Source organism: Mandrillus leucophaeus, unplaced genomic scaffold, assembly GCF_000951045.1.
Source record: "Mandrillus leucophaeus isolate KB7577 unplaced genomic scaffold, Mleu.le_1.0 Scaffold260, whole genome shotgun sequence".
NCBI classification, from domain to species: Eukaryota; Metazoa; Chordata; class Mammalia; order Primates; family Cercopithecidae; genus Mandrillus; species Mandrillus leucophaeus.
Window position 1 is genome coordinate 2,559,426 of NW_012102699.1, and position 13,109 is coordinate 2,572,534.

Consider the following 13,109-nt stretch of genomic DNA (forward strand, 5'->3'; position numbering starts at 1 on the left):
TGGTCAGGCTGGTCTTGAACTCCTGACCTCAGGTGATCCGCCCACCTCAGCCTCCCAAAGTGCTGGGATTACAGGCGTGAGCCACCGCGCCTGGCTATTTGAAGATCTTATAGTTGAACACTTTTTAACTTGCAAAAAGACATTAGGAATTTGTTTCCTATACAGTCATCCATTCAGTGAACAAACGCTTAATGAAAACTTATGTTTTACACTCCAGAGTAGAAACAAGGGATACACAATGAATGTAGTATAATCCTTGCCTTTGCTTGAGGGGCTCACAATCAGTAGGAGGGGTGAACTTGTTTAATTACAATGTAATGTAAAATTTCTATGATAAAGCAGTGTATTACAGAATTAAGAAGGAGGAAGAATACTCCTGGGAGGACTAACAAAAGCTCCATGGAGGAGATGAGATGATACTCAAGCTGAATCTTTAATAGAGGGTTCCCTAGAGCATTGAGTCAATAAAGGCATGAAAGAGCCTGGCACATTTGGTGGGTGCTGAGTGGTTCTGGGTAGTTCTAGCTTCTAGAATATATGGAAGAAGAGTCCTTAAGGCATAAGTTAAGGGAACTGCTGGGAAAATCTGAATCACCTTTTAAATATAAAAATATTTATTGGCCAGGTGCAGTGGCTCACACCTGTAATCCCAGCACTTTGGGAGGTCAAGGCGGGCGGATCATGATGTCAGGAATTCGAGACCAGCCTGACCAACATAGTGAAACCCTGTCTCTACTAAAAATACAAAAATTAGCCGGGCATGGTGGTGTGAGTCTGTAATCCCAGCTACTCAGGAGGCTGAGGCAGGAGAATCGCTTGATCCTGGGAGGCAGAGGTTGCAGTGAGCTGAGATCATGCCACTGCACTCCAGCCTGGGCGACAGAGCGATACTCCATCTCAAAAAACAAACAAACAAACAAACAAAAAAACACTTATTAAAACTTTACTGAAGTGTAATAAGTAAATGCATAGAATGGAGAGATATACCACATTCATAAATATAACTCAGGATTGTAAAGATGGGGTTTTCTCCAAAATAAATTCAATGCAATGCCACTCAATATCAAAATACTTTTTAAAAATGAAAGATTTTTAAAAAATGAAACTTGACTGATTACGTATTTACATAAAAGAACTAAGCATAGCCAAGATAATGTTGAAAAGCACAGGTATGCATCCTACCAGCTAATAATATTTTTTGTAGAAAGTTTTAACAATTAAAACATAGAAGTATTTCTTTCTTAAATATTGAGAAGCGTTCATGGTGATCACATATTTATGGCAAGGTGTAGAGAAAAATGAGAAATTTGAATTTTAGGGCACTCACTCTGGCATTAGTATACCAGATGACCTGGCGTGGGGGCAAGATTCAGAGTTGGGGTGACCTGCTGGCTGCTTCAAAAGGTGTGATACTAGATACTAAAAATGGAAGATGAGGGTAGGGAGAATGGAAAAAGATCTTGTTAGATAACTATTTGGGAAAGAGAATCAACAGATCTTGAAGTTTAGCTTTGTTGGAGGTGGGTGGGTTGGGCAGGTGACAAGGGAAGAAGAGTTGAGGAGAACTTCAAAGTATCAGCCTGGGCTCGTGGGTAGATGGTGAGCCTTAAGGATCTCTTGGACAGACAACCAAGTTTCTGTAAAAGAGGTATGGAACTTACGAGAATTTGAGGCAGAAGTCTCAGGGAATAGTGCAAGCAATGAAAATAAACAAATCCCCCCAGACAGATTCATCAGGTAGAACAGGAAAATGATGAGTGGACGAACAGTGCTTCCTCAAGGAGATGATGCCTGTCTCTGGGCCTTGAAGGATGGCGGATGGGCAGGAACAGCCCAGGTTAGAAGGAAGAGGCAGAAGTTAAGAGCAAACAGAGGGCGCTGATGCTGGAGAGGATCATACACGAGGTAGGGAAGCAAGAGGAATCTCCCAGGTGGTGAGAAGAGAGAAAGGGGCAAAGAAAGAAGAAAACCTTTTCATTTTTCTACGCACACATGCAAAATGACAGACTCTCACCTTTGCATTGATCACAAGTCGGATGGCATCTCTCACAGGTCTGTGTGCTTTGCTCTACATAGTAATGGTCTGGGCAGGAGGGATGACACTCTCCTTTGGAGCGGAGCAGAAAGAAAAATCTATCGCAAGACAGGCAGTCTGTGGGCCGTGGGCCCCGGCACCCCTTGCAGATCCTGTGGCACCTCTCACACCGGCCGGTGGAGTTGTCTGCGTAATACCTGAAACCGAGGGAGAAGAAACGATGGAATACCAAGCTTAGATCGTAAATTGGGTGCAGTGGAAAAACGTGGTAGTCAGGTTTCATTTACAAGCTGGGTGACTTTAGCCTCTTTACCTTACTCATTAGATTAATTGCTAATAACACTAATGAATCCAATGATTCCCAGTGTTCTTACCTGTACATTGGGCCAATCCCTCCCCCATTATTTGTGAAAGTTAAACTGGGTAACTAACACATATGAAAAGACCTAGTGCTTGTTACACCTAGTAGCATCTCCATTGTTGCTAGCTACCATTGCCTTTTTCTACCATGTGCCTCTCCAAATTCATGCTTTAAGTTGTGGTTAATGGCTGGCATCAGAGAATGGAAGGATTAAAACAAATTTTTTTTTTTTTTAAATAGTGATGGGTGTCTCACTATGTTGGCCTGGCCATTGAGAGGTACATTTAAAAAATCCATCCAGGCTGGGTGCAGTGGCTCACACCTGTAATTATAGCACTTTGGGAGGCCAACATGGTTGGATCACTTGAGGTCAGAAGTTTGAGACCAGCCTGGCCAACATGGTGAAACCCTGTCTCTACTAAAAGTACAAAAATTATCCAGATGTGGTAGCATGTGCCTGTAATCCCCGCTACTTGGGAGGTTGATGCAGGAGAATCACTTGAACCTGGGCGGTGGAGATTGCAGTGAGCTGAGATCATGCCACTGTACTCCAGCCTAGGCGATAATGTGAGACTCCGTCTCAAAAAAAGAGATCCATCTGGCCAGGCACAGTGGCTCACACCTGTAATCCCAGCACTTTGGGAGGCCAAGATGAGAGGATGGCTTGAGGTTAGGAGTTCGAGACCAGCCTGGTGAATCAACATGGTGAAACCTCATCTCTACTACAAACACAAACAAACAAACAAAAATAGCCAGATGTGGTGTGTAGTCCCAGCTACTTGGGTGACTGATGCATGAGAATCGTTTGAACACAGGAGAGTGAGCTGAGAGCACACCACTGCACTCTAGTCTGGGTGACAGAGTGAGACTGTCATAAATAAAATAAAATAAAAGATAACATAAATAAAATAAACGTACCTCTGAATTATTCTTCTAATTTGTCAACTAAAAAACAGATTTTGAAATAGGAGGTGACAAGTGTGATATTGACATTTACATAACAGATATAACCTTGTTTGAAAAGATTTTTGGAGGTTAAATATAATAACTATAACCACTATTCATTAAGCTTCTACTAATATGCCTGATAGTATTCCAGGGACTTCATAAACATTATTTCACCTTGTTGAATCTGCAAATGAGACCCTAGAGTGTGGAAGTTACCACTTGCCCTCGGGAACAAGACTAGTTTTAAATCCCAGCCATACCACTTACAAGCTGTGTGACCTTGGGCCAGTCACTCAACATCTCTGTGCCTCAGGTTTCTCATCTATAAGATGCGGCTAATGTTAGTACCTACAATTAAACATGTGATTACTGAGAAAGGGGTGGGGACCATGATGGGCACTTTATAAATAATTAATGTACATTAGTGATAATTATAAATTGTGTGATTTATCCTCATAGCAAATCTTATGATTTAGGTATTACTATCCTTATTTTACAGAAGCAAACATTGAGGCTTAGAGAATTTAGACAACTTGCTTAAAGTCAGTTAGTGAAGTGGGACAATATGATTTGCACTTAACTGTTAAACGCTGTAACAAAATAGTTCATTAATTGAAGGTAAACAAAGGTTTGCAAGCAAGACAGAAGAGGGTAACAAAATTCTTGCTAAGGATGAGCTTCTAACGGTCATCGGATTCATCTCTGTATCTCTAGACATCAGCACCACTAAACCTATCCTAGAAACCTAAAGGTTTATCTTTGTTTTCTCTGGTGCAACACTACAGGTCCCAATAGGCTTTTTTTGTAGACTGATTCAGCTCCGTGAACTTGCTGAGAACTCACACCATGCCTAGGTTATGCTGAGCCTTGCTCTATTTAGCCACCCGTCACTGATCTGAGGGAGCACATTGGAACCTCAGTGGCCCGGCTTGTGGTAACTGGAGACCTGCTTCACTTTCTGCAGTTATGTGAAGAACAATGACTACTATGTGTCAATCTGGAAGACTGAGGTATCTGAGAGACAAAGCGATGATGAGCTGAATGGCTGACAAAGCACACATAAGACTCAAGAAAAGAAACCATCAGAGAAAAGTGAAATGTACACAGAGCAGAGGGAATACACAGGATTAGAGTCAGAAGATTGAATTTTTACTCCTGGCTCCGCCATGTATTAGTAGCTCCATGACTTTAGGCAAGTCACTTAACCCCTCTGAGCCTCAGTTTCTTCATCTGTAAAATGGAGAGACTAAAAGCAACCTCATGAGATTGTTGTAGAATCAAATCATAATGTAAAGATACATTGTGAGTGGAAATACTTTGTAACTCTTAAGCAGCATACGAAAGTTTTTTTTACCTAATGTTTTTATTGTAGATTGTTATAAAGATGAAAATCATCAGTAGGAACTGTGGGAAAGAAAGCTTATCAATTTTAAGTAGGTTTTTTAAATTATCAAGGAGGAATGCTAAAAGAGACAACAAAGAGTTTATTGGACCAGACTAAAAGAGTACAACACCACTGCTTGCTTTGAGGACTCATCAGTTTCCCAGCTTCGAAGAGCATAAGCATAAGCAGTAACCTAGGCTTTAAAGAAACTTCTCTGAGTTAAACACCAAAATAATTATGTGGGTTGGGATAGGATTCAGAGAAGTATATATCTACTTTTCCAAGGCAGAGATTTAACATAACGAGGCTTATGCCAAGCATGTGGAACACTGATTTTACTAAAGGAAGAGTTCTCCTCTTATACCTCATGAATATTCAATTTCTTCTTTATTAAAGGGATCTATGGCAACCTGTGCCTCCCCTCACCAGCCCTGGGTTCACACACCGTGGAACAACTGTCTTCTTAATTCCATGGTCTGCATTCTACCTAGATGACAGGATGATTAAGCACCCTTTTTGTGCTTGAGAGTATTTACTGACTTGATTTGAGGAAGATAGGCTCCAGATCTTTTCAGACACTTACTAGGGTGATGCAGAAGGGCTAAGCCAGGTAGCTTCATCCCTGTTTTTTTTTTTTTTTTTTTTTTTTTGACAGAGTCTTTTTCTCTTGCCCAGGCTGGAGTGCAGTGGTACGATCTTGGCTCACTGAAACCTTTGCCTCCAGGTTTAAGCAATTCTCATGCCTCAGATTCCCGAGTAGCTGGGATCACAGGCGCCTGCCAACACACCCTGCTAATTTTTGTATTGTTAGTAGAGACAGGGTCTCATCATGTTGGCAAGGCTGGTCTTGAACTCCTGGCCTCAAGTGATCTGCCCACCTCAGCCCCGGAAAGTGCTGGAATTACAGGCATGAGCCACCATGCCTGTCCATCCATCTCTGTTCTTAATCTGGCAGGGCCCTTTCTTCCTTGATCTATATGGCTGGTATTTTTCTTTCTGAGACAGAGTCTTGCTCTGTCACCCAGGCTTGAGTGCAGTGGTATGATCTTGGCTCACTGCAACCTCCTCCTCCTGAGTTCAAGCAATTCTCCTGCCTCAGCCACCCAAGTAGCTGGGATTACAGGCACACGCCACCATGCCTGGCTAGTTTTTGTATTTTTAGTAGAGATGGGGTTTCACCCTGTTGGCCAGGCTGGTCTTGAACTCCTAACCTTGTGATCTGCCCACCTTGGCCTCCCAAAGTGCTGGGATTATAGGCGTGAGCCACCATGCCCGGCCTGGCTGGTGTTTTTCAAGAGCTGCTAATGTGTGGCTCTGTGCTGAGTGTTGTAGAAGCAGATGTAAGACATAAGAAGTGTTTTTCTTCCATGAGTTTATGATTTTCTTGGGAAGAGGCATATAAAAATAAGAATAAACTCTTAAAGTCAGTGATATGGTTTGGCTCTGTGTCCAAATCTCAGCTTGAATTGTACTCCCATAATTCCCACGTGTTGTGGGAGGGACCCAGTGGGAGATGACTGGATTGTGGGGGCGGTTTCCCGCATGCTGTTATTGTGGTTGTGAATAAGTCTTACGAGATCTGATGGTTTGATAAGGAGAAACCAGTTTCACCTGGCTCTCATTCTCTCTCTTTGCCTGCTGCTATCCACATAAGATGTGACTTACTCCTACTTGCCTTCCGCCATGATTGTGAGGCCTTCCCATCCACGTGGAACTGTAAGTTGAATTAAACCTCTTCCGTTTATAAATTGCCCGGTCTTGGGTATGTCTTTATCAGCCGCGTGAAAACAAACTAACATGGTCAATCTTTCTCTTACTCATCTTATTTATATATAAAAAGTGCTCGTCATGAGATGTGTTAAATAAATAAGTGAATGAATGAGATAAATCAAAATGCAAGGCAGCATATAGCACTGAAATGAATGAAACAAGCAGTAACTGCTATAGGACTGAAGAGACGTGTCAATTTGGGTGAAAGCATTTGAGGAAGGTCTAAGGTCACAGCCCTTGATTTGGGTCTGGAAACTCCCAGTGCTCTAGGTTATTGATTGGGTAGAAAGAGTCAGCAACAGGCCTATCATCAATCTTTTACTCTTTACTGGGGATGCCTGGGGGAAAAAAAGGATATCCTGGCAATCAGACCTTTGGATAACGCTAACTGTTCTTCCTGGCAGAAAAATAATAGAGTCCTTATCCGTGAAATGCTTTTAGAGGGATACATCAAGTGTGTGTCTAGGTTGTTTATGATAACAAGACCTGTAATTTGTGGATTTATGGGGGACATGACAGGCTGGGGAATTAATGGGGAATAAATGGAGATGTTAATGGAGCTATTTCCTTTGTAAATCAATGTTCCGCATGCACTGCTCTCCTCACATAAGCAGGTTGGGAGAACGTGAGACCCTGAATTTTAAATCTGAATCAGAACAAGTCCTGAAGCCGAAGAAATAGAACCTCCATTAATGGTCTTGGGCTTCTCTGAGGAAAGGACGCTTTGCTTCTGCCTTGTGATTACTGAGACCCTTTGCCAAATTGTTTTAATTTTTAGAAACAAGGTCTTGCTCTGTCACTGAGACTGGAGTGCCGTGGGGCAATCATAGCTTACTGCAGCCTCCAACTCCTGGGCTCAAGTGATCATGCCCCGCCTCAGCTTCCATAGAAGCTGGGACTATAGCCTCACGGCACCACGCCCAGCTAATCGTATCTTAATATTTTACAGACGAGGTCTCACTGTGTTGCCCAGGCTGGTTCAAACTCCTTGCCTTAAGTGATCCTCCAGCCTCAACCTCCCATGTCGTTGGGATTACAGACATGAGCCACAGTGCCCAGCTGCCAATATGCTTTGAATCATCAGTGAGGACTGTTGCTGAGGAAGATCAATTGCTCAGGTGAGTCTGGCTTGACAATCTGACCCTTTGTGATAACTCACGGGATCACAAGAGTAACAGCCTCTCCTGTTTCTCTTCTGTTATTGTGAATTGGTTCATCTTTGCTCCTTACTAGCACTGAGACTTCAACCTGGTTTTATAAGTGTTCTGAATCTTAGTTTCCTCCTTTGTAAAATGGGTTGATATCTGGTGTGACTGTGGAATTACATGGGGCGAGGGGGAAATGTATTGAGCACTTACCCTTCCCTGCACTGGAGCAGGCACTCTTTTCCCAGCTGGAACCAGCCTGGTCGGCAGGAGTGGCACTGCCTGCTGTGTCTCCCTTCACATGTCCTGCAAGAGCTGTGGCAGCGGGCACACTGGTGGCTGTCCTCATCAGCATAATAGCCCTCTGGGCAGTCCTTCACACAGGTTGTGTCTGTCATGGGAGGAAAAATGTCTCTTTGGACATTGAGCATGACACATGTCTCCCCTGTGTTCTCCCTCCTGTGTACCATGGTGGGAGGGAGGAGAGGGCTGCAGGAAGAATGGGACGATGTCCCTGTGAGCTGACGGATATGTTTGGGAACTAAGATGAGTGTCCAAGAAACAGAATCACCCTAAGACCATGAGGAATACAAGGAAAACAGAAGTCAGTGATGTGGTTTTGCTCTGTGTCCCACCCATATCCCATCAGTGATCCCATCTCAACTCATCAGAGATCCAAATCTCATCTGTGTCCCACCCAAATCTCTCAGTGGATTAGCCGAGGTGGGTAGAACAGAAACTAAGGTCCAGCGACTGTGGATGTTGGCAACGACTCATAGTCCCGCTCATGTATCTGGTTAACTAGGGGAAGTCCTAGCTTCCTAAAGAAAAAACATCTCTGTATTAGTCTCTTATTGCTGTTCTTACCAAGTATCCCAAACTTGGGGGCTTGAAACAATAATTTATTATCTTACTGTTCTGGAGGTCAGAAGTCCAAAATAGATCCACAGGGCTCTGTTCCTTTTAGAGGCTCTAGGAGGGAATCTGTTTCCTTTCCTTTTCCACCTGCTAAAGTCCACCTGCATGCCTTGGCTCATGGCCCCTTCCTCCGTCTTCAAAGGCAGCAGTGCAGTAGCTTCTCTCTGTCCCTCTGCTTCTGATCACATCACCTTCTACTACTGACTCTGATCCCCCGGCATCTCTCTTATCAGACCCTTGTGATGGCATTGGGTCTACGTGGATAATGCAGGATAATCTCTCTACGCTGAGATCCTTAATTAAATCACAGCCCCAAAGTCCCTTTTACCAAATAGAGTAATACGTTTACAGGATCTGGGATTAGGATGTGACATCTTCAGGGGGGCCATTATTCAGTCTAGCCTAATGTCCAAAAAAAAGGATCGAATTTATAAATAGCCTGACCTTGGTGGTGTGGTGGTGTGGTGGTGTGGGACAGGGTGGAGAGAATGTGAGGAGACCAGGCTGAGCAAATCTGCACCCACCCCCAGGGAGACTACACCTCTGTGTCCTACACCAGCGCTGAAGCCTCAGCTCTAGTCTGATCTGCAGCCTCGGATGAGGGGAAGGCCACTTTGTGGAGGCAAGGTGTCTTCTCTGTATGAGGCGTCTGAGATGATTACTGGTGGCGCTCTAGACTGGAGGTAAGTAGAAAAGAAGGTTTTGGGAATCTTCCCATGGGATTACGGGGAAGACGTGCCTGGAGGGAATGCTTTTATGAAGTAGCAGCTGCTGGGAAGGAGAGCCACAGAGATTTGTGGGCCAGGAGCTAAGGTAGATGGATAGAGAAGACTGGTCTCTCTGAGTGTTTTCTATTGTGAAGGGATCAGGAATGGTATTGAGAATAGGCCTCCCTGTGTCTTAGCGGGGGGATGGTGTCCTCCCTCAATATGAAGAGGAGAAACTTGCCACACATGTCTTTAAAACATTTTTCTTTTATTAATGTTTAAACTTTTAAAATTTAAAATTTTTATTTTTTTTTCCATTTTTTTGTAAAGATGAAGTCTCACTATGTTGCGTAGACTGGCCTTGAACTCCTGGACTCAAGCAATCCTCCTGCCTTGACCTCCCAAAGTGCTGGGATTACAGGAGTGAGCCACTGCACCTGGCCAAGACTGTATTTTTCTAAAGCGTTGATATTGTAAAAGAAAAAGAAAGTCTGTGGAAACATTCCAGATTAAAGGAGGCTAAAGGGACATGGAAGGGCCTGGCATAGTGGTTCATGCCTGTAATCCCAGCACTTTGGGAGGTTGAGGCAGGAGAATAGCTAGAGCCCAGGAATTCGAGACCAGCTTGGGGAACACAGTGAGACCCTTGTCTCTAAAAAGAGAAAAAAAAAATTAGCTGGACATGACATGGAAGGACCAGGCATGGTGGCTCATGTCTGTGATCCCATCCCATCTACTTGGGAGACTGAGGCAGGAGGATCTCTTTTTTTTTTTTTTTTTGAGACGGAGTCTTGCTCTGTCACCTAGGCTGAGTGCAGTGGCGCAATCTTGGCTCACTGCAAGCTCCGCCTCGCAGGTTCACACCATTCTTCTGCCTCAGCCTTCCGAGTGGCTGGGACTACCACTGCCCACTCCCGAGCCAGGCTAATTTTTTTGTATTTTTAGTAGAGACAGAGTTTCACCATGTTGGTCAGGCTGGTCTTGAACTCCTGACCTCATGATCTGCCTGCCTCGGCCTCCCAAAGTGCTGGGATTACAGGAGTGAGCCACTGCACCTGGCCAAGACTGTATTTTTCTAAAGCGTTGATATTGTAAAAGAAAAAGAAAGTCTGTGGAAACATTCCAGATTAAAGGAGGCTAAAGGGACATGGAAGGGCCTGGCATAGTGGTTCATGCCTGTAATCCCAGCACTTTGGGAGGTTGAGGCAGGAGAATAGCTAGAGCCCAGGAATTCGAGACCAGCTTGGGGAACACAGTGAGACCCTTGTCTCTAAAAAGAGAAAAAAAAAATTAGCTGGACATGACATGGAAGGACCAGGCATGGTGGCTCATGTCTGTGATCCCATCCCATCTACTTGGGAGACTGAGGCAGGAGGATCTCTTTTTTTTTTTTTTTTTTTGAGACGGAGTCTTGCTCTGTCACCTAGGCTGAGTGCAGTGGCGCAATCTTGGCTCACTGCAAGCTCCGCCTCGCAGGTTCACACCATTCTTCTGCCTCAGCCTTCCGAGTGGCTGGGACTACCACGCCCAGCTAATTTTTTTGTATTTTTTTTTTTTAGTAGAGACGGGGTTTCATCGTGTTACCCAGGATGGTCTTAATCTCCTGACCTCGTGATCTGCCCGCCTTGGCCTCCCAAAGTGCAGGAGGATCTCTTGAGCCCAGGAGTTCAAGGCTGCAGTGAGCCATGATCATGCCACTGCACTCCAGCAGCCTGGGTACTGCGCCTGGCCACCTTGTCTCTTAAAACAAAAAACAAAAACAAACAAACAAAAATGTGGCTGGGCGTGGTGGCTCACACCTGTAATCCCAGCACTTTGGGAGGCTGAGGAGCGTAGACTGCTTGAGGCCAGGAGTTCAAGACCAGTCTGGCCAACATGGTGAAGCCCCATCTCTACCAAAAACACGGGAAAAAAAAAAAAAATTAGCCAGGCGCGGTGGTGCCCACTTGTGATCCCAGCTACTCAGGAGACTGAGGCATGAGAATTGCTTGAACCCAAGAGTCAGAGGTTGCAGTGAGCCAAGATCATACCACTGTACTCCACTCTGAGCAACAGAGTGAGACTCCTTCCCAACAAACAACAAACAAACAAACAAAACGGGACATGGAAGCTACATGAAACAATGGACTCCAGACTGAATCCTAAAGGGGCATTGAGAAAATTTTAATGTGGATAGTATATTCAAGTATCGTATGAAGGTACAATTTATTAGAGTTGATAACTATCCTGTGGTTATGTAAGAAACTATCACTAATCTGAGGAAATATTTATGGGAAAGGGGCCATGATGTATGCCTTCAAATGGCTTTGAAAAATATATATTGGGAATGAGGTACATGTATACATTGAGAGAGTGAGAGAAAGAGAGTGAGAGAGAGAGAACGAGCGAGAAGGGGAGAGAGCCCGCAAACAAATGATAAAGCAAATGGGGTAGAAGATGAGCAATTTGCGAACTGGATGAAGCACATCCGTGTGCTGTTCTTTGTACAGTTCTTACTCTTGCATCTTTTCAGTAGGTTGGAACATTTCCCAAACACAAAGCAAAAAATCAAAAAGAAAGAAGGCAGTGTGCAAGGCAGTTTCCCAGAGGGAGGGAAACACAAAGCCCTCCTCGGAGGAGAAGTAACTCACTGAGAAGAAGGCTGACCCTGGGGCATGTTTGACACTGGTCCTCCGCCGGCCCCGTGCAGTGGAAGCACTTAGTGTGGCAGGGCTTGCACCCGGGAGCATCCTCATCCCAGTACTCGGAGGGGGCACATTTCTTGTTGGCCAGGCAGCTCCCATGAGGGTTCATCCTCAGGCCTTTCTGACAGGCGGTGCAGGTCCCAGACGATGAGCAGGTCAAGCAGGACTTGTGACAATCTGTGGGCATGGAGGGGCAACCGACAGAGTGAGTAAGAGCCAGGATGGCCATCGGGGGAATGGGCTTCCCCTGGGAAAGGGTGTTCACATTCCTTCCACATTTCTTCTGGAGATTTCCAGAGCTCTGGGCCGAGGGTGTGGGACCATGAGTTGGGTACAGCCCTTGAGCTCTGGGGTGGACCATTCTTTTGCAAAATGAGAGACAAGTATTATTTTATTTTCTGTTGTATCCAGGGAGTGCCTTCCTGCAACGGCCACCTCAGAAATATTAGTAAGGCTCACTATAATTACCCAAATTGCAACAAAATAATAACAAGCCATTCTGTAACAGCACCGAATTTTCCACCATCACATCTACTGTTATGGTCCTCCAGTCACCTCCGGAGTACCTTGAACTTATCGCCAATACAGCAATTGTTGGAATGTATTTAATTGTCTGTTGACAAATGAAGGTCCTTTTTGCATTTATTTTTGAATACATAATGCCTATGAGAGAGCCTGGCATGTAACAGGAATTGATAATTATTTGTTAGAAAAAGAAAATGACAATTCTCTTCCACCTCTAGGTTTTCTTTTTCTGTATTTAAATAGAGATGGGGGCTGGGTGCAGTGGCTTACGCCTGTAATCCTGGCACTTTGGGAGGCCAAGATGGGTGGATTGCTTGAGCCCAGGAGTTCAAGACCATCCTCAGCAACATGGCAAAACACTGTCTCTAGAAAAAACACAAAAATTAGCCGGGCATGGTGGCGGGCACCTGTAGTCCCAGCTACTCAGGAGGCTAAGGTGGAAGGATCTCCTGAACCCAGGAGGTCAAGGCTGAAGTGAGCTGTGATTACACCACTGCACTCAAGCCTGGGTGACAGAGCAAGACCCTGTCTCAGGAAAAAAAAAAAAAAAAAAAAATAGAGATGGGCCTTCACTTTACTGCCTAAGCTGGTCTTGAACTCCTGGCCTCAAGTGATTTTTCTGCCTTGGCCTC

The 13,109-nt window shown here is 44.6% G+C and overlaps 1 protein-coding gene across 1 annotated transcript in view; it reads right to left on the bottom strand.

Annotated features, from left to right (window-relative positions):
- PCSK5 (proprotein convertase subtilisin/kexin type 5) overlaps positions 1–13,109 on the bottom strand; it is a 485,048-nt gene that overhangs the window by 17,048 nt on the left and 454,891 nt on the right. Inside the window, exons 33-35 of the mRNA XM_011984097.1 lie at positions 11,899–12,129; positions 7,857–8,034; positions 2,015–2,232 (exon numbers count right to left, since the gene is read on the bottom strand). Coding sequence (XP_011839487.1) covers positions 2,015–2,232; positions 7,857–8,034; positions 11,899–12,129 — 627 coding nt within the window. The remainder of the gene's footprint in view (positions 1–2,014; positions 2,233–7,856; positions 8,035–11,898; positions 12,130–13,109) is intronic.